At 37.6% G+C, this 21,402-nt stretch overlaps 2 protein-coding genes across 3 annotated transcripts in view; both read left to right on the top strand.

The window, feature by feature from the left end:
- The window catches only part of LOC135225102 (dentin sialophosphoprotein-like), a 49,017-nt gene extending 42,759 nt beyond the window's left edge, over nt 1–6,258 (top strand). Inside the window, exons 3-6 of the mRNA XM_064264359.1 lie at nt 576–686; nt 1,593–1,726; nt 2,574–2,711; nt 3,780–6,258. Of these exons, the coding sequence (XP_064120429.1) occupies nt 576–686; nt 1,593–1,726; nt 2,574–2,711; nt 3,780–3,884 (488 nt within the window). The 3' untranslated portion in view covers nt 3,885–6,258. The remainder of the gene's footprint in view (nt 1–575; nt 687–1,592; nt 1,727–2,573; nt 2,712–3,779) is intronic.
- A 2,425-nt stretch (nt 6,259–8,683) lies between these two features.
- LOC135224306 (titin homolog) overlaps nt 8,684–21,402 on the top strand; it is a 69,996-nt gene continuing 57,277 nt past the window's right edge. Inside the window, exons 1-2 of one of the 2 annotated variants that reach the window (XM_064263169.1) lie at nt 8,684–8,817; nt 16,665–16,900. In XM_064263169.1, coding sequence (XP_064119239.1) covers nt 8,801–8,817; nt 16,665–16,900 — 253 coding nt within the window. In that variant the 5' untranslated portion in view covers nt 8,684–8,800. Of the gene's footprint in view, nt 8,818–15,267; nt 15,374–16,664; nt 16,901–21,402 lie in introns of those variants that run through there. The other variant, XM_064263171.1, reaches the window with a different exon arrangement.

The following is a 21,402-nucleotide window of genomic DNA, read 5'->3' as shown; positions in this document are numbered from 1 at the left end:
TAAAATGTCTTATTAAAATCCATGATTTCCTTCGTTCGTATTTTTTCATCATGCAATGAGAGATTGACGCCACCTCTCAGATTTTGCCATTGCGTAATTATTCAGTTAATATAATCTTACTTCACAAATTCAGCTAATGTAAATTATTCACCTAATACATGTCTCTTAAATAAATCACCAATTACCTTTACTTATATTTTTTTCATCATGTAATGAGAATGATTGACTCTAATTCTCGGATTTCTCCTTTCTGTAATCTTTCGGTTATTTTACTCCACTTCTCAGGGTTTTCCATTCCACTGAGTAATTAATTATTCAGTTATTTTATCCCACTTTTCATATTTTTCCATTGAGTAATTATTCACTTATTTTACATTCAGCTATTTTACCACAATTTCTGAAGTTTATCTATAATGATGCCAAAATCATGGTATTTTTTTTTCAATCTTTTACCCCCAATTCTCCCATTTTTCACTTGAATATTTAGTCATACATTTTACCACCGCTTCTCAAGTTTATCCATAATGTAATGATGAAAATATAATGAGTTTTTTTTAAATCTTTTTCACTTGCAGGCTTGTACCCTCTCTTTCACGTGAGTGAAGACAGCGGTGTCATGAACAAGCTACTCAACAGCGACCCCGTTGAACCTGACATCCTTGGCCCTGAGAACATGATTGATCAGGGTAGGTGATGAGTGATTTGATGGATGATGTGTCAATGATGAGTTTTTCTGGAAAATCTGTAGTTCATTGAGGAATTTTTCGTTTTGATTGATTATTTTCAATTTACTCTTTGCTCGACCTCAGAAGTCTTGTAAAAAGTAGTAACAAAAATGAGTTTTTCAGTTTACTGATTGATTTCCACATCTACACCTGTTGTCTCTTCTGGGATTAATTTCAGTCATGAATTCATATTTCCTTCTCTGATGGGGTTGTTATAACTTTTCCTAATGTGGCTTCGTTACGAAAATATAAAGAAAACGGTCGAAAATTCCCGTAAGTGCCTGTACAGCTCCATTTCACTCAAAAACATTGGATTCTCAACCAACGTTTGCCTCAAAGCTCCATTCAAAGTTGTGCAGTGTCTCGAACCCCGTTTGTATTCATGCTCGATTCATAATTTTCAAATTCCTCAATTTCCATTAGTATTCGAGTGCATTTTATAATTCTGGAGTATCTCAAGTACCATTTGTATTCACATTTCATTTAGAATTCTGAAGTGGCTCTTATTTGCCATTTGTACTTATAGTTCCATCCAAAATCCCGATGTCTTATCTAGCATTTGTGTATAAGATTTAATTTGAATTCTGAGGCGTCTCGACCTCCATTTGTATTTTTGTTTCATTCATAATTCTGAAAAGTCTCGGCTACCGTTTGTAAGTCATTCATAATTCTGAAGTGTCGTAATAACCATTTGTATTATAATTCCATTCACGTTTTGAAATACCTCGGCAACAATCTTTAATAACATCCACTCATAATTCTCAAGTGCCTCCAGTGGCGTTCGCATTCAAAACTATTAACTTCCGAGCTCTCTTTATGATTCTGTATAGCGTCTCGACTCACACCTCAACCTCGGCCCCTTTGCAGGTCTCTTCGAAGAGATCGCCTGTATCACACCACGAATGCAGGAGGAATCGACTGCGACGGAGACAGTCATGGCTGTTTTCTGCTTTAAGAGCATCGAACCTTCGCCTCACCCGAAACTAATTAAGGAGTGGAAGGTAAGAAGTGGGTCCTGAAGGTAAGGCAGCTCCCTGTGTAGTTTTCGGCGTTTTGAAAATTGCATCTGCTAGCTTCGGTTTCTTTACATCTTCTTCTTCTTCTTCTTCTTCTTCTTCTTCTTCTTCTTCTTCTTCTTTACTTTACTCACAAATTTTTGAGTTAAGAGGTAATGATCATACCCCTTAATATATTTTCACACCACCTCGTTATTCTGAAGGAAAAAGTTCCTTATTTATATTGGATAATGAGTTGATATATTAATATTTAAGGCTCTCTCTCTCTCTCTCTCTCTCTCTCTCTCTCTCTCTCTCTCTCTCTCTCTCTCTCTCTCTCTCCTCGTTATTCTGAAGGAGTTGTATTGTATAATGAGTTATAATAATCTCTCTCTCTCTCTCTCTCTCTCTCTCTCTCTCTCTCTCTCTCTCTCTCTCTCTCTCTCCTCGTTATTGAAGGAAAAAAAGTTTCTTAGTTATATTGGATAATGAGCTGATATATTAATATTTAAGGCTCATCTCTCTCTCTCTCTCTCTCTCTCTCTCTCTCTCTCTCCTCTTCTCTCTCTCGCTTCCTCTCATTTCTCTCTCTATCTCTCTCTATTTGAAGGAAAAAATTGGGTTTCTAGATATTGTATAATGAGTTGATATAGTAATACTTAAGGATCATCTCTCTCTCTCTCTCTCTCTCTCTCTCTCTCTCTCTCTCTCTCTCTCTCTCTCTCTCTCTCAGTCCTGGTCATTCTACTACTCACTTATTCTTTCATTTAATGCCCCACAAAACCCTTGCCTTGCCCCCAGCTAATCCGGGGCATTGAATACATCAGTCATTTTAACCTTCCGATGTTGGCAGCAATGGTCTGGTGCCCGTGCCTTCTTGCAAGACCTCGTTCTGGCGGGGCTTGAATGTCACAAGATCAGGTTCTTCGTTAAAGTCGTAGCTCGCTCTCCCGAGGAAGCTCAGGGCTTCTACTACGTCCTAACTACTGAGGTAAGAGGTCACCCAAGTCGTTATAATCTTTATGGATCCATAGATGTTTGGTGGGTACAAGTGTACCTAATACTTGTCTTTATAAAACTGAACTCCTTCAACCGACCTTCTACCACCTTGATTAAACTTGATTGTCCTCCGTTAAGTCTGCCCTTCCTGCAAATGAAAGAGAGACGAATGGTCGAAGAATTGCATTTCACTAACCAGCGGTACTACTGGGTATTCAATGCGATTTTTTTTCTTGTACATGGTCCGTACGTACGTACTACGTGTGTGTGTGTGTGTGCTTGTGAGTGTAACTTCCTGATTTGGGAAATCAGATCTTCATCTCGGCTTTATCCATATTTAGGGCATTCGTTTTTAGTTTTGAAAATCAGTTAACATGGAATATTTGTTGTAATTTTACATTACTATATATATGTGTATATATAATATATATATTTATATATTAATAGGTAGTCTCAGTGAATATTCTATTAATTTTCTTTTTCAAAAGAGATTGGCAGACTAATGACAGGTGGTAGAAATTATCCAATATTTTTCCTATTGATAATGAGAGAGAGAGAGAAAGAGAGAGAGAGAGAGAGAGAGAGAGGAGATATAGAGAGAGAGATAGAGAGAGAGAGAGAGAGAGAGAGAGAGAGAGAGAGAGAGAGAGAGAGAGAGAGAGAGAGAGAGGGTGGGGGGTTGGCTCTGCTGGAGGAGAGGGGAACTGATGACAGCTGATTGATTATCCAGTAACGACAAAAATATAACGATTTCTGCTTTTCAAAGTCCCATCTAATTTTTGTTCCACAGAAAAACAACGTATTTTATGGTAGAAAGTAATTTTCCCCCACTACAGATTCAATAATTATCGACATGAAAGACAAGTAATTTTATCTACTAAAATGGTAACAAAAATAAGCTGAAGTTCAACATTTACTTAAGTTTCGTTTTTATGGAAAGATATTCAAGCCCTAAATGAATTTCTTCATCAGCTCGATTTATATTTAAACAAAGTTTGATTTCTAGGCTTTTTCCAGTGATTCTTGTTGATTTATCTCATCTTATTCTTTCCCTTTTTAGGTTGGAATCCGAGAACCCAGTGACGAGGGACTCTTTGTCGACACTCTCCAGAGATTCAGAGTTGAGCGCTGGTTTGGCTACAGCACGATCTACAGGAAACATTGAGCCATATGGCTGCAGCACAATCTACAAGAAACATTGAGCCACATGTCTACAGCACAATCTACATAAAACATTGAGCCACATGGCTACAACACAATCTACGGGGAACATTTAACCACATGGCTACAGTACAATCTATAAGGAACATCGAGCCACATGGCTACAGCACAATCTATAAGGAACATTGAGCCACATGGCTGCAGCACAATCTATAAGGAACATCGAGCCACATGGCTACAGCACAATCTATAAGGAACATTTAGCCACATGGCTTCAGCACAACCTACATGAAACATTGAGCCAAATGGCTACAGCACAACCTACATGAAACTTAGAGCTACATGTCTGCAACACAATCTACAGGGAACATTGAGCCACGTGGTTACAGCACGATCACATGAAACATTGAGCCACATGGCTGCAACACAATCTACATGAAACATTGAGCCACACGGCTGCAACACTAATCTACAGGGAACACTGAGCCACATGGCTGCAACACACAATCTATAGGGAACATTGAGCCAAATGGCTACATCATGAGCTATGTGGCCACATCATAATCGATAATAAACAATAGTCACACAGCCGCCGGCATGGCTACGGGATGCCTTCATACCAAAGCGAAAGAATTTCTTCAAACACACGATAACCATCTACCCATTACATTTTATATGAATTGTCTTTTTTATCGAAGCGATATGTGATTACACGAAACAAAGATTGTTGTTATTTTGCAGCGATATGTCTGTTACAATGACTTGCGTTCATTTCGATTCAGTTGTAGAAGTTGGTCTCAGCGACGCCGTGATGACTTTTATCTGCCGAATGCATTATCCCCGTGGACATAACTTTGCTTGTTTCCTTTTCATATTTTATTGCTTTTTCATTTTTTATCGCCTTTTCCATGAGGTCGATTCTCAGAGAAATTAAAAACTTTCTTATTTTGCGAGAGAATGATTCTGGAAATGTTTAGAAATGTCCTGGTACAACAAAGTTCAGCGTTTTTTGTAATCTTTATCATTCATCTAAAACCCCTGAGGAACTCGTGGGAAAGAACTGTCTTTACTGCGGCTTTTTCCTACGTTTGAACATCATACGACATAGATTAAGTGGTAAATTACTGAAGATCTTTAAATAAAGACGAACAGAGAAATTTCAACAGCTGTCATTTTTTACGTTTTGTCTTAGCAGCCTGTAAGGAAAGCCGTCGAATAATAAGAATGATTCACTGTGTAATTAATATTATATAGATTTTTTAATAATTATAAAAAAGAGAGGCCTAGCTTTCGGTCTTCATGACCTCTTGCTACCTCAGGTTAGTCGCAAATTTTGATTAGATTTCTGTACTAATGATTATAGGAAATTAACAGTTAAATTAACCTTGCCCTTTCAACCGGGACTGTGACCAACACGAGCTTGTCAAGTAACTTAATAATTGTTGACAAGGCGAACATGCAAGTTCAGTTTTCAATAGGGAATTTTTGTTCGCACGGGAGGTCTTTCTTGTCCATAATTTGCTGACGATTTCGGTGTATGAATATTTGCGATAGGGTTTGCTTTCGATGACCTTTGGTTTCATGATTATTTCTCTATTCTATTTATTTTCCTTTTTTTTTTGCAGATGCCACTTAAATTACCAGTTAGGTATTAAATCTCTGTATGCAATGGTGAGTATGAGTAGGGGTACTCTATGAATGAACTTCAGCTATCAAGTCTTCAAGCCATTATTGTTATTACTAAAAATACAAAAGAAAAAAATCATTTGGATATAACATCAAAGACCATTAAATTGCCGAGAACGTATTCACGCAATACAATAACCTCATTTATCCTGAAAAGTATTCAAGACGTTAGCAAATCAGGATAAAAAAAAAAAACCCAAAGTATTTCTTATAAGAACAAATCAAGACTGGGTAATAACAAGTCGTTGTTGGTTTGCAATGTAAATGTAACCATTTCTAAATTTGGAAACGCATTTACCGATGGCTTCGGCTTATATTTTTTTAAATCCTTTTTTTTTCATTTTGAATTGTTTTTCTAACTGAATATTTCACGAATCGAGGTAAGCAGCTAGCAAATAGTTCAAATACCGTTACCTATTAATACACCGAAGTTTCCTTCAAATGAATATTTATGACTTTAGGAGCATATTCTTTATTCAGCCACCATTCCTCCATCTATTTGCTTTTCCGTGCTAACCTTAAGTAAAGGAAAAATACTATTGTAACTTTCTACTTTTTAACAGGCTTCAGACAATGAGTCATTTTGTCAGACTACCTGAGGATAAATTTACATGTTGGAAGAGTTCATATCTGATGGATTTAAGCGTTAGCAAAAGTTTCTCCGCTCAATTTCAGAAGCCGAAACTTGCCATATATATGTTATATATATATATATATATCATATATAGAAATATATATATTATATAAATTTATATTAAATATATATAGATATATATATATATTATATATCTATATATATATATTTATATATATATATATATAATATTATATTAATTACATATATATATATATATATATATATATATGTATTATATATATATTATATATATATATATATTATGTTTCACATGAAAGCCTGAAATGCGTGGGTAAATGTATATTCTACGAAAAAACCGGCTGTTATTAGTTGACTCTCTGCCGCTCCGTAAGTTAATATAGAATTTCTGTTTGCACGCCGTAATAAAAATGGAACGAGAATAATGCAGGACTATCAGTCTGAGCAAACAGAAAACAAGCCATCCCAATTAATGTCATCGGCGAGTTTATACCCGTCATATTTAACAGGCGTGTGTTTTCTACTCTCTGTTAATTGCTCCCGTTTCCTATATTTGCATTTAAACAAAATCATCAGTAATCTGCGTACGAGCGAAGCCTGCGAACCATTACTAACTTCATTCTCGTTCAACTTATGAGAATCCTTACTTATTCCATTAAGGGTGAAACGATGAGACTTGATATATCTCAGTGCCTCCTCAGTCTTTCATTTTTTTAACACATTTCCCTGACTTCCTATAGATCTGTCCAGTCTCTTCAACTTTCGTTTGCTAACTATCGCCTAATTTAAGAACAAATGATTTCAACCAGCTCCTGAAGGATCGAAAAATGAATTAACGTCAGTAATTACGAACGCCATCCACGATGAAGCTTTGAGACTCGTAACCATTTTTCTTCATCATATCGTCCTCTCGTTTTCAGTATTAACACATTATAATGTAGCGTCATAGGTCGGCATTTAACTTTTTGAGTGCCTTTGTGATATGGAACGATTTTGTTCGCTTGCTATGAGGTTATTGTCTTCTGTAAGCGGAGTAGTAGACAGTGTTTAGCTTTGTAATAGACTTTCGTATGTGAGCCATTGTTTACTTTTCCCAAAACGTTTCAAGATGTATGTGCTTTTAAGTGTTTGTGTACTGTTTGTTACTGCTATGTACTTGAAATAAAGATTTACATAGTACTCTCGGTGTTTGTCTGCCCATAGGTTGATGTTGGAAAGGTGTTATCACTTCAAGAAATTATTGTTATCATTATTATTATTATTATTATTATTATTATTATTATTATTATTATTATTAATTCTAAACATTTGTACGTAATGAGGCAAAATTACAAATAAAACTTGCCAGGCGAGGCCTAAAGCAAAGAAAATTTATATATATATATATATATATATATATATATATATATATATATATACATATATATATATATATATATATATATATATATAAAAGAACGCAATGGTGAGAAATAGATTTAAGAAAATAAAGATAAATAGAAGACTCGAACAAACAAGAGGCAAGGGCGCATATCTTTTAAACCTTGGGAAGTCAATATCCTTCATAATATCATTCCCCGCTCCCCAGCCACGCAGCACAGGAAATTAAAGAACCTCGGTAACGGCACTGATACATTGGGGCACTTCAATTTTATATTTGAATAAGCTGAAGTCTAGTAGACCGAGTTGCGTACTAATTCAAGTGCGCAGGCGCTATCAGGGTGATATATGATGACTTTTTGGTGTTAAAGGTTTTAGCAGGACCAAGAGCCCGTGCTGGCATAAGGCCACTTTAATATGCAACGACAAACAGTTTTCCCCGTTGAATCATATTATGGAAGGTGGCCAAATGTAGCTAAACTGATACATGTAACAATCATGAATACCTCTCTCTCTCTCTCTCTCTCTCTCTCTCCTCTCTACTCTCTCTCTCTCTCTCTCTCTTACGTACTAACGATTTAAACAATCATATCGTGATGTCAGCAACATATATATACTAATATATATAATATATTATATTATATACATAATTGCCACCCTCCTCTCCCAAAGAATAGCGATATCTACGTATGTCTGGAACTACGATGAAAGAAAGAAAAAAAAAACACTCGTGATATTGTATTCGAATGATTCTACGTCACATCACTGGTACGTTATTTTCTACATGTTCACGGGTCTTCAATTTAATATAGAGTTCTTAATACTCAAAAGATTGTTTATTTTCCTTGTACTATGTTTATTAGGTAACTGAAACAAATATCTTACGTTAATGTTGAGCGCTACAAACGAGTAATCGAACTATAAACATCAAAGAACGGCACCACTTAAACATTGAACGTTAGGGTCCAAATATATCGTTAGCAATATCAAATCACCTTCTACCTTCCTTTTAATATGTGAATAAATTATATGGAATTGATATTTGTCATTATTGTTCGACTCTAAAAACGAGCAGTCGAACTATAAACATCAAAGAACGGCACCACTTAAACATTGACTCTGATTGGTGGGTTCAAAAGCACAGTTCAACAGTTGTACAAAGTAGTGGAAGTTCGAAACAGTGCGCCGCGGTCTCGCGTCCAGTTTTTCTTCGATAGGGCCCATTTTTACTGCGTAAAATGGAAAGGGGAAGGAGGTAAGTTGACCATTAACCTTCAGGTTACATTTGTAGTTATCATTCAAAGTGCTTAATAACGGTATTATGATGTTGTCACGTGATAAGAATGTTGTTATTGTCTTGGGTACCGTTAACGCCTGAGCGGCAAATGTGTCTGGTTTATTGTTAGTTTTATAACCAAAACAAGCCTATAATGATGTCAGAGCCAACGATCTCTTTTCCATTAGCTAGCTTTTCTTATTGAAAATATTGCATAGTCTGTGCAATAAGCCTAGTGTAGCTTGCGTTTACTATATTCTTGTTGAAATCAAGTTACCGATAGGGTTACCCCAACATTCATTGGTCGGTAGACCTAGTCGCCCATGATAGCCTGACCTTCCGATATGACTACTAAAGGCTCGTTAAGCCTATCTAGGAGTGCCAAGCAGGTTACCACAACTGAGGCTAGGCCAGTATAGGTAGCTATAGCCAAGGTATTTGCTACGGTAAAACTTAAAACTACCATGGGGCTACTTACCGCTACCTGGTTCAGGTCAGTCGCCGACCGGAATGGCTTGTTTTACCGCCATTTATTTATGCTAATAATTTGTATATTTGTCTTCAGTCTGTATCAATTTACCGTGTTTTAGTAGGTAGCCTATTTATGTATTTACTTTTACCCCTTGGATGATGGTGCTAAACTCCGCTCCCATTTTGCACATAAACTGGTAGCCTACCTAGTAGGGGGAAACATCACAACAGGCCAACCCTCATCACGGTAGACGGGTCTTATTCACTCGATATTTAATTGGTGAAACATGAATACAATTGCAACTCTAAGCATACCATTTAAAAGACTGAAGTTTCGTCAACATATTGTGATATATGAAAGCCCCATACGAACTAAAATAAGCATGTGAGCTCTTCGTAAAATATGTTTTCAAGGCAGTTTTGAAATCCAATATGGCGGCTACGATTTTCATGGACGGTTCCTCATCATGACGGGCACCCATCTTTCCCAGCCTTCCCAGCACTCATTTGAACAATGTTAGCGTATGTATGTAACGTTTATTGATCTTACTCAAGATTGCAGTTGTAATCAGCACAATAAAACAACATTTTGTTGCCTATATTAGTGAAAGTATGAAACTTGTTATTCCCGGGGTTATGGTTGGAACTGAATTCATTCTTACCTTGTAATCGGCGGTTTTTATCCTTACTGCCATCACAACTGAAACTCCACAGTGCTTATTTGATTGTTATTATACACATTTTGGTTGTCTCAGTTTCACTCCACATTGCACTTTAAACCCGTTGCTGTTCCTGGTTTCTAAGCGCGCACGCCATAAACACAATTACAAACAGCAGACGACGACAGACGACGAAACTGCAAAGTTTTATTCCCTAAACTGTTTACTTTACTCGTTATTTAGTTTAAATTTACATTGTTATTTAAAAATTTTGATTTAATTCATGTATATTACCCTTTTTTGCAACCAAATTACCCCGAAAAATTACAGATATTTCTAACGTAGAATAAAATCAAATGTTTCTAACGTTTTCGTACATCTGGCTGCCGAAAACCATAGAGGAACGAATACGGAAAAGTGCATAGAGGAACGACTACGTTTTTTTTTTTTTTTTTGCTTTTTTGTTTTTGCTAGCACTTTTCATTGATTTCAGTCTTTATTAGTATTTTGAATTTCTTAAATAATCGTATGCCAGAAATAAATGTAACCTTTAATTTTGCATGCTTTAATGTTTGCATGCTAAGAATGGCAAAATCATCGTTGCCACATTAGTGGAGGCTTCACACATACGCCGTTCCATTATTATAAACTGTTTCCATGAATTCTAGTTGTCATAGTAATGCAATAATGATAAAATTGCTTTAATATTTATGTATATATACTTCCAATACATAGCCTAATTTCACCAATTTCAACGTTTTGTTTATAGTCTTATACCCAGTTTGGAGGGTCAATGTTCGTTACTAAAGAATCTGTAACCTCCTTAAGTCGTTCAGTTGACATAGTAAACCTGAGCCATATTTTCACTCGCTGAAATGACCATATCCGGGTGAGGGGCAAAGTGGGCCCATCCCTTTGCCCTACGTGATGTACCCATGTTCGTTATTACTAACTAATATAATATTTATTACCTGCAATATAAACTGTTGTGCATGAAAATTTTTTTAATATTTTTAAACTAAAATTAGAGCATACATAAACCACACAAATTGTCATAAAAATGAAAAACATAAATCAAGTGGCTATTATTGTTTAAACATGTCTTCGTGATGAAAATTAGCGCACGCACGGATTCCTTCCCAACCTCTCTCCAAAATATTTACCCAACACAAAACCAGCATTCACAAAGGGTCCCCCAACCATGTAGGGTATATAGGAGGTTAATAATTAACAATAAACAACACAACCTCATTCATCAGCAACACTATACGCTATGAGGAGACATGTCTGCCAAATTTTCAAAACAACTTTACACTTGTGTGACAGACCTTTGAATGGTTTTCGAGACAAACCCTGAGGCTATAATTATTGGATTATAGGGATTTTCATTTCCAGGTATTTTAATGTCCCTTCCTATTCCGTCCTCTCTCTCTCTCTCTCTCTCTCCCTCTCTCTCTCTCTCTCTCTCTCTCTCTCTCTCTCTCTCTCTCATTTTTTAAATTTTACATACCTATGTCCTGCTTAACTATTTTGCGAGCACTAGTAGATGCACCTACATTCATCATTACGACTGAATTAAAAACTTGAAAGTATTTAATTAATGCTATACAAGTATGAAATATATTTTCTTGTTCATTTTTCGAATTACGATAAAAGAAACAGAGAGAGAGAGAGAGAGAGAGTTGGAGAGAAGCGAGAGAGAGTTGAGTGGATCAGTGTATAAATATATCGGTCAATGGGCAGGTAACAACCGAGTGAATCGTTAGATATATCCACCAATGTAAACTACTATTATTAGATAGATAGATGGAAAAATCATAGAAAATAAGTTTAAACTGCAACAACTTTCAGAGAGAGAGAAGGGAAGGTGAAGGAAGGAAGAAGGACAGGGGTGGCAGTGGAGGTGGGGGGAGAGGGTAGGTGGAGCTGTTTACTGGTGTGTTTCCTATCCATTTCTGGATAATGGAGTTTTGGTCTATTAGTACAAGGACAAGTGTAGTTATTCTTTACGATTAGTGATTCACGATACCCTTATAAATTACGGCACTGGGGGTAATGCACTAAAGAAAAATCTCATTCTGTTACGAGTGTTCGTTACAGAAATAGGTATTGCCCAAAAACGTGCTTGCACTGTCTCTGAAACCCATAGTAGACATGCTGCTTAGTTGTCAATCAAGTTTTTATAACCAAGTATTTTTTACAAGCTAGCTATTGAATAAATTTTTTCTCAGTCAAAACATATGCCCCTCAATGCTAACTTTCCTCTTTTAACGACTTTCTGGTCATTGCAAATTCGGCCCCATAATTTCTTATGGTGCGAAAACAGACAGAGGCCCATGGACCGAAAACGATTGCGTCACACTACGGCGATAATCCAGCAGTAAAACATCTTCATATATCCAAAAGTAAATAATAAAGATATATAAGCGCATTACGATTATAACAATTACATGTATAGCTGATAACAATCTGCATGAATAACTGGTAAACTGTTCTGCAATGACAGTTGAGTATAGCAATTATTTACAATAGGTACGAAAGTCAAGATGTCGTGACGTCATAATACAGAACTTGAAAGAACGTTCTAATTCAGAAAAATAATTACTTAAATTTGAGTCAGAGTCGAGTTACTTTTTCAATAACGAATATTTTCAAATTAATCATCATAAATATGTAAAATATTGATGTTTTACTACTTATTTATTAGCCAAGAGCACGCTTCTCGTCATCTTCTCACCCAAACAGCTGTTTACGCCTGGCTTGTTGTTGATGAGAAATCGTGTTTCGATTGTTGTGATAAAAGTGCTCCAGCGTCTGTGGGTACAAGTGGTGTGCGGATTTATCACAGGAAATGGTTAGTTTATTGACACAAGCTACTCCGTAAACATCGAGATGGCATCAATCTTCTAAATACCTCGAGTTGTAAGTAAAAATGTTGAACGCGTTTTGGTGAGATTTGCACTACGTTTGAGACCGTTTTCAGTACCCTCTGTTTAAATCTTAAAATTTGGCCTTAATTTCTAACTTTGGAGAAAATACTTACTTCGAAAGGAGAGTAGAGGTCTTTAGCTCCGTTTCTCACCAACAACAAGTCGCGACTGATGCCCATCTCGGGTGTCAGGACGCGTTATAATGTACTTTTTCGGAGGGTGGCTTGCATTGATGGTAGGTGGCCTGCTTGGCCTGCTGTGATGTTCTACCCTAGTTGCCGAACCAAAGGGACTTGTAGTAGGTAGTCTTGCATTTATTACTTATGGGGGTAATTCTTAAGTCCTCATTCCGCGGTAAAGTAGAATATGGCAGTCGACGTTTTCCTACGTTATTTTACTTGCTGAACAAGAATTTAAAGTAATATTTATTTGGACAATTGTAATTAACCCCCAGGGGCCAGTACTAAACACGGCAAAATACATTGGACGCCCCAATCCCTAGTGGATGTTATATCCGCAGTTACGTTCCTTGCAGTCCGTGCGGAACTATTCTTTAGAAATACCCTGCAAGGAACATAACCGCGGATACGACATTCACTAGGGATTCGGCCGTCCAATGTATTTCGCTGTGTTTAGTACTGGCCCCTGGGGTTAATTACAATCATCCGAATAAATATTACTTTAAATTCTTGTTCAGTAAGTAAAATAACGTAGGAAAACGTCAACTGCCATAGTCTACTTTACCGCGGATTGAGGGCTTAGAATTAATCTTATGGGATCTGTCCTACCCCCTCCCCCCTACACATGGCATTCTAGGGAAGGTTTTGCTATAGAAAAACTGCAACTGCCATGGTCTAGGCCGCTGCGGATAAGTACCCTAGATCTACCAAAAACACAATGGAAAGGGTAAGATATGTAAATTCACATGGTGTAAGAATTTTTTTTTTCTTCAATTTTTCCTACCTTCTATGCGAAGTTGATAATGACTATTTGGAACCCCTTGTAAATTTTATGAAGTTATACAGTACTTGACAAGATAATAAACTGCTTAACGTCAAGTGGCCTAATATCTTGTCGAATTTTGGAGGAACGGAAAAGATGGGAATAAATTTCGTCAGTGCATTAGGATGCATACAGCACGTAGAGAAAGGGGTGGAGCTTAAACACAAGGAGAGACCTCTTAAGTCACGTGTTTCGAGGTTTGATAAGAGCCTGTATATATTTTTCAGTCTGAGCTCTCACCGCAATTTTTGCCTACTACGTATCACTTTATTGCCCACTGTGACCTTAAAATGGGCCAAGATGGTGATTTGAGTCAACAGGTAATAGCAGAGATATGCATTGAAGCAACCTGGCTTTAAAACAAAGCAGATATGAGGCCATCACTCATACAACCATCTATCTGCAAATTTTTGGATTTTAGTTATACATACTTTCGAATTCAGCCACTCTTCTATACACTAGTGTTTAGAAATTGTAAAAAGAATATGTTTTTTGTGTTCATAATCTAGGGAGAGTGAGAGTAACTAGAATGATAAGTGCACAATATTTGTCATTCCAATGTTGACAAACTAGTATTGCACATTTCTCAGACTGGTTTTTTGCAGTTATGGTGTTGTTTGAGGTACAGTTTGGATAGACAGATAATAAAAGAAGACTTCTGATCGCAATTTGACTGTTCTCAAGAGCCAATTAGAAAGTAATTGATGCTTGAAAACAGTCAAACTTCAATCAGAAGTCGTCTTAGGCATACCAGGGTGCTTTTTCTGAGATTGAATCTCATGGTTGCCACATTCGTTAAATCTGGCAACCCAGCGCTGAACTGAATGCCTCCTCACACCTAGCTGATCATATATCTGCTTTGTTTTAAGGCCACGTTGCTTCAGTGCACATATCTCTGTTATTATCTTTTGACTCAAATCACCATCTTGGCCCATATTAAGGTCACAAGGGGCTATATAGTAATAAGTAGTAGGCAAAAATTGCGGTAGGAGCGCTGACCAAAAAATATATATATACTGCCTCTTATTAAACCTCCAAACAAGGGACTTAGAGGTCTCTCCTTGTCGAGTGCTAGGCTCCATCCCTTTCTCTACACTGTAAGCTGCCTAATGGACTGATGAAATTTCTATATAACTTTTACGTTCCTTCAAAATTTGACAAGATATTAGGCCGCTTGATGCTAAGTGGCCTAATATTGAGTACTGTGCATTATTTTCTAATAAATAAATTACAGTATTATATTGTAAAATTATAATTACAGCTCATACAATATGGCCGCCTTAAGAATGAATCACGGGCAAAACCCTGGCCTCATTCTTTCACTATTAAAAATATAATTAATACCTTAGGGTCAGATGATGAAGAAAGAGTACTCTGCCCAGTAAGAGCTCTTATCTACTTACACAACTGAGAAGAAACAAGGATCCTCCAGTAATCTGTGGTGTTCAGTGAAAGACCTGTCTCGATCTTCAAGTAAGCATGCCCTTTCTTTTTTCTTAAAAGATGTAATAAGAGAGCCTCACTGGGAAATCAAAGACGAGCTTCTTCCAATTTTTAGCCAGAGCACATGGTATTAGAGCTTTAGCTACATCCTGAGCCTTCAAGCACAATCTCTTGTTATTTTCCATCATGCAAGCCACGTATTGGAGGTGCAAATCATTGTTTTTGCCTTTTTACCTAAAGGAATTGGAATACATTCAGTGATTGCAGTACCTTAGGCCCTTTGGCAGTGGCAAGTATGGCATTGGGGGCAGATGCGGAAGAAGTGTACCTTTCTTCTCTCTCCTCACTTTATTAGAGGTTGTTAAGTTATGAGGGAGTCCGGAGGCACTGTGTACCTGGGTACCCTTCAGTCATAGTTTTTAATGGATGGGTATTGGTGTTTTTTAAAATAAGTTTGGTGTAAGCACGTATTGTTTTATTTTCTGTTTATATTGGTGGTGGTATTGCACCCTGGGCAGGGGCAAATAGTTATGCTTTATTAGTGTCCGGAGTATATACTTCGTTCATTTATAGCTCCCACTCTTGTAGTAGGCGACTGTTGGGAAATTTCCTATGCTAAAATTTACTTAATATTTTGGAAAAAAGTATGTCCTTGCATCCCACCTCCTGTCAATGTGGGATCGGCTGTTTAATTACTGGGTAAGTTGCATTTACAAAAATGACTTTTTATAAAAAACAACTTTTTGTATATACTTACCAGGTAATTAAAGATTAGAGGCCCACCTGCCTCCCCTTGCAAGAAATAGGGCATAAACAAAGTGTTGGGTCTTTGCTGAGTTGTTCCTCTCTTCCTCGATAGTGGGCCGGGCACTTCCTACACCAGAACAAAAAAAAAAATCGCTACTGCAAATTTAAATTCTTAGGTACTGCTTAATGAGAAACTATAGCTATTTAATGACTGGGTAAATTTATACAAAATTTATTTTATTATAAAAATATTTTGTTTCTGTGGTATTTGATAATAAAAAAGAGAAGAGGCTTTAGATATATATTTATTCGAAATATTTATTCAAAATAGCTTTGTTGTAAGTATTTCTTACAGTTCAGAGAGAACACACACACAACATCATTGTATGTAATTTTAAGATTCCAGGTGGTTGTAATAAATTTATTTTTATTGGAATCACCTCTTGAGTATGCATAATAAAGAAAGGTTAGTACTGTATAAGTGATATAGAATACTTCATTCAAACTGCTGATTTAAAGTATTCTTTGAGCAAATCCAAGACATAAGCTTTACAGCTCTTAATTTATTTTATAGGTACAAGAACAAGGGGTTGCAGTTCTCTTCAGCAGAAGACAGCCGTGCTCTCCGCGCTATTGATGCACGAATGGGACGCAGAGCCCTGCGTGATGCATTGATTAGCCGAAAACGAATGGATGGATGTGAAGCAACCACAGCAAAGTCAATGGAAATGAGCTTGAAAAGGAATAATAGACCTGGCCTAGCAGATGTAACCAGTGATTATCCCAACAAGAGCATTAGAGAGCATGAATGTGAGTACGTACAGTAAAGTGTAATCTTTCCAGTGGTATTCATATGATAAAATTTTGAATGTCCCTTTGTAAATTTATTACTAGATTTTATATGTATTCCTATGAGAATGCAATCATAATTTATTCAGGAGTTTTGTGAGCAGCGTGTGGTTCAGTTATTGTCATAGAATTTTGATGACAGTTTCTCTCTCTCTCTCTCTCTCTCTCTCTCTCTCTCTCTCTCTCTCTCTCTGGCTAAGGCATCCTTGCTGGTCGGGAAATTTTGACTACTGTACTAGTTTAGTTGGATTTTGATACAAACCATAGCCCTTTATAGGGAGCATTCCTCAATGTGAGCTAGGACAGTTGTTATGTGTTCTCTATATTTACTTTTCTTCCTTGTTGTGTTTGAGTACTTACAGGTTTCTTTTATTGTTCTTCTCTCTTTTTTCTTATAATCTTCTTCGTAGCTTATTGGTAATGTTTGAAAGGTTATCTGTTATATGGGCTACCCTCCAATTATCACTTGCGATGAGTTTCTATTCTCTTAGGAACATTGTAGATTTATTTCTTTTCTTCCATGTCTCTCAGGAGGACTTTTTACATGGATATGTTTTCATGGATTCATGGCAAGTTAAACACCACTTAATTAATCTTACTTATAATTAGAGTACAAGTTACAATTTCACTTTACACAACACTACACAGGAACAAAGGGAGAAATGGATATCGCCCCCCGTATAAGGCTTAGATCCTATCTAACTTTCTCTGGGAGCTGAAGTGAAGTCTGAACCTAACTCACAAATTTAGCTCCTCCTTAACTTCTTACTAAGACACATCCTACTACTTCTTGAGTGGCTTTCCTTACTTCCGTTGCCACCCCTAGGTCAGTCTTATGGGTTCCGTTAATCTACGGTAACCACCCACTGAAGGTGTCAAAGTTCAGATTTTCCACTGGAGTTTGCATTTTGCTGTTTTGACAAACGGCTGCCTGTGTTTTGTCTTGTTTTCGAAACTGCTGTTTCTGCAGTCTGATACTGCCACACATCTACTCTCTTTTCTACCTCTCTTAGTAGACCCTTTCATTACTCTACTCTCACTCTACATATATTTCTACCAGTGGATTTTCCTATCTAATTGTCCCTACATATTTATAGACAGACTCTTGTTGTTTCCTAACACAGTCATTGAACTTGGTGACAGGGTCATTAAGTGGTAATGGGGGAGGGTGGGCGATGGTTGTGGAACACCCTCACTTACCATCTGTCACAAGTCAGATGGGTATGTATGGTGCGTTTCAGTTAGTTTTTTTTTTTTTTTTTTTTTTTTTTTTTTTTTTTTTCTCTAAGAGATGGTGGGGTTCATCCCTTCCATTTGTTATTAGACGAATTCCCTGTTTTTAAACTAACTTTCCTTTTTCAGCTCTGGGAGAGTAGCTTTTGTGGAAGAGACCTTACTATCATCTAGGGGCAATTGGTATGATAGGGAAACTTCAATTCTTAACCTGCTTCTTCCCCTTCAATGCCAAAGTCCTCCAAATTCCTTCCCAAATACATCCCCCTCCCCTCAGGAGTGGGGGTGGTATAACAGAAGATGAGAGATCATACAATTGCATTTCCACTGTTGCTGCAACATTTATGAGGTTGCCTGCTGCATCTGCAGTTGCTCTAACCTGTACAATATCATTTACTTTGAGCTCTTCCTTGTGTGTCACTTTGGAGACACACTGGACAGAAACTGTACTACATCAGTCTTACCTGGAATTACACTTAGGTGTGTGCTCAGTCACTGGCTTGCATACATGTCAGCAGTGGGTTTGGTTATGCAATTCAGCACTTTCTTAGTTTATGGACCAGTGAGCAGGTAGTCCCTCCTACTGTGTTTTCATGGAAGCACACATGGTTGAGACAACTATGCCTCGAGGTGGATTTCAATATAAATTCTGTTATGGGGGTTTCCCTGGTTTTGTAATGTTTCCTTGAATAATCTATCTTTGGCATTCTCACTCATTTCCAGGTTCTTCCTACTATCATTTGGTATGCTAGAATGAGTAGGGGTTACAAGAGTCATCACATTCCTTCTCACGTATGCAACCAAGAGCATCACATTTCTAGGTAGTGTTTATTTCCATTCAGTTGTTAGAGATGGACTTCCATATAATGAACAGACAACAAACTTTATGTATAATTTGTATTTTTCTTAGTTTATGCTGAAAACTCAGCCAATCAGTTTGTGTTGAGAGAGAAGTTTTCAGTTCATTCCATTTGGGGCTTTTTAGGTGATCTAGACAAGATGCTCTTTGTTGAGTGAGCGCTTTGCAATACTGTTGGAAGAGAACTTGACTTCTAATGCTACTGTGTTGAAGTTTGTTCTGGTAGGCACAAGGTGTGTCAAAGGACATCGTTTCTTTTTGGATTTGTGAGGTGATCAAGCAGGCATACAGATCTTCTGGTGAAGTGACTAATCTTTTACCATGGGCAGAACTATTCAGCAGCTCTGGTATTGAGTGAGAGTGTCTCAAATACTTAATGACTACTTTTGTGAATTTGTAATGTCGCCCAAAAGTTCATGTACATTGTCTTAGGACCTTTGGTGGCTGATGATGATGAGCAGCTACATAAGTTCCATTAAACAGAAAAAACATCAAGGACAAGGTTCATGGGTTGACATAAGTTGGGAGAGCAAAAGGTGACGTAACTGGTTTTCCTCTCTACTATTTCTGCCGCTGGACCACAGCAGCCAAGTTTAAAGATTGAGTGATTTGAAGATGTTGCTCTACCTTCATTAGTCTCTGAGGTGTTACCCACGTCTTCTGACGTGTGGCATTGTTGGGAGGCATTGTCTACTCCCAATCCAGTTAACATTGCAAATAGTACAGAACCTCCTTGTGGTGGTGTTGATCCCTTGGTTGGTTTTAGCCTCCAGAAAGCTTGGTTATATGATTGCTCTTGGTCTTCCATGTGCACTCACGAGTGCAGACACTGTCCAGGATATTCCAGTACAGGCAGTCTCCGGTTATCGGCAGGGGTGCCTTTTCTAGTGGCATGAAGATAACAAAAAATTGCAGATAACAGTGCAGATCCCTGGTTATCAGCACCGATAACTGGGATCGGTGCTGCTGTTAAACAGGGATTAGCACCGGTAACTGAAGATCGGCACATATTGGCTCAGAAAAGTCAGTTATCGTCGGTAGACAAGCGCTGTAAAACCAGATCACCGATAACCGTTGACTGCCTGTATGTGAGGCTCCCTATAGTCTTCACTTTATGAGCAAATGACCTCTACCACTCATTTTCAGATCATTATTATCCAGTTACCCCTCTACATTGTCTCATTGTTTTTTGGGGCTGTCTCGCCCCACCACTATCTTTTTCATGCTTGTGACCATGAGTTGTGCAGGGATCAGATTGTGTTTTCTTTAGCTGTCTTCAAGTGATACTTTCGTCCGTGTTCTTACTCTTGTCTTTTCCTCATGTCATCTGCATACCCTTCAATGATTGCAACCTCTGCACTCCAACTCTTGGCCTTTCTGCACTGGAATTCGCTGGACCTTTGAGAAAGCCAGATTTGATTAATTCAAGGATAATGTTTTGCATGTTGAGGATTCAGATGAGGACACAGTGGAGTCTGCATACAATCTAGGACAATTCATTTGTGGAGATCCTCATTTGGCTCTTGACTGTTGAGTAGGAGATCCTCATTTTGCTCGACTGTTGAGCATCGACTGCGCTAATATTGCTTATCGTTACCCCTCTGCTGGACCAGTACGTTACTTACTTTTACTTACTTTATCTTCCCGCCACTGGCCAGTGGCATAAGGCTGATACAGTTCCTCTCCATCTGTCTCTATCCCCAGCCATTTCCCTTGCTTCTTATTGCCATGCCGGTCCCAAGCCCGGATAAATGGGTAGGGTTGGGTGTGGGCTCGTAACCTGCATCATAAAAAGATACCCCTACGACAGAAACTGAAACTGACCAGTACGTACTTTCAAAAATTAAAAAAAATTTAAGGATCCTTTCATTTGCCTTGGAGCCATTGCTAGGGATGCCCCTCCCCCTACACACCTCATTTGAACCTTTGGACAGCTATGGCAGTAAACATATGATATATTGTGCAGGGATTGTTGTTGAACCGGTTTACCTTCGGTCAGGACTTGTCATGTCATTTTTTGTTTTGGATGGGCTTGGGTACGTAACGTTTGCTACCTAAGCTACATGCTGGTGAACATAATGATGAAGAAGAGTATGTAACCTACCATAACCTCTAGCAGAAACAGCAATATTTTAAAGCAAATTCCATTTTTCCAAGATGTATTTTTTATATTTTATTATTAATCACCACTGCAACCCAGTTAGAAAAGCAGAATCTATAAGGATTAACATAAGAAGTGTAGGTAATCTGGTGACCAGCAATCTACCCTCAGTGCTTTGAGTAGTTGGATTAATTTGTATAACCCATACCCATTCATGGGGGCCACAGCATAAGTAGTCAGTGTTCATGCTGTATGGTTTGTTATGTGAGT

The sequence above is a fragment of the Macrobrachium nipponense genome, chromosome 12 (genome assembly GCF_015104395.2).
Source record: "Macrobrachium nipponense isolate FS-2020 chromosome 12, ASM1510439v2, whole genome shotgun sequence".
Classification (NCBI taxonomy): Eukaryota; Metazoa; Arthropoda; class Malacostraca; order Decapoda; family Palaemonidae; genus Macrobrachium; species Macrobrachium nipponense.
Note: the sequence above shows the minus strand (reverse complement) of the source record. Positions and strands in the feature narration are given on the sequence as shown.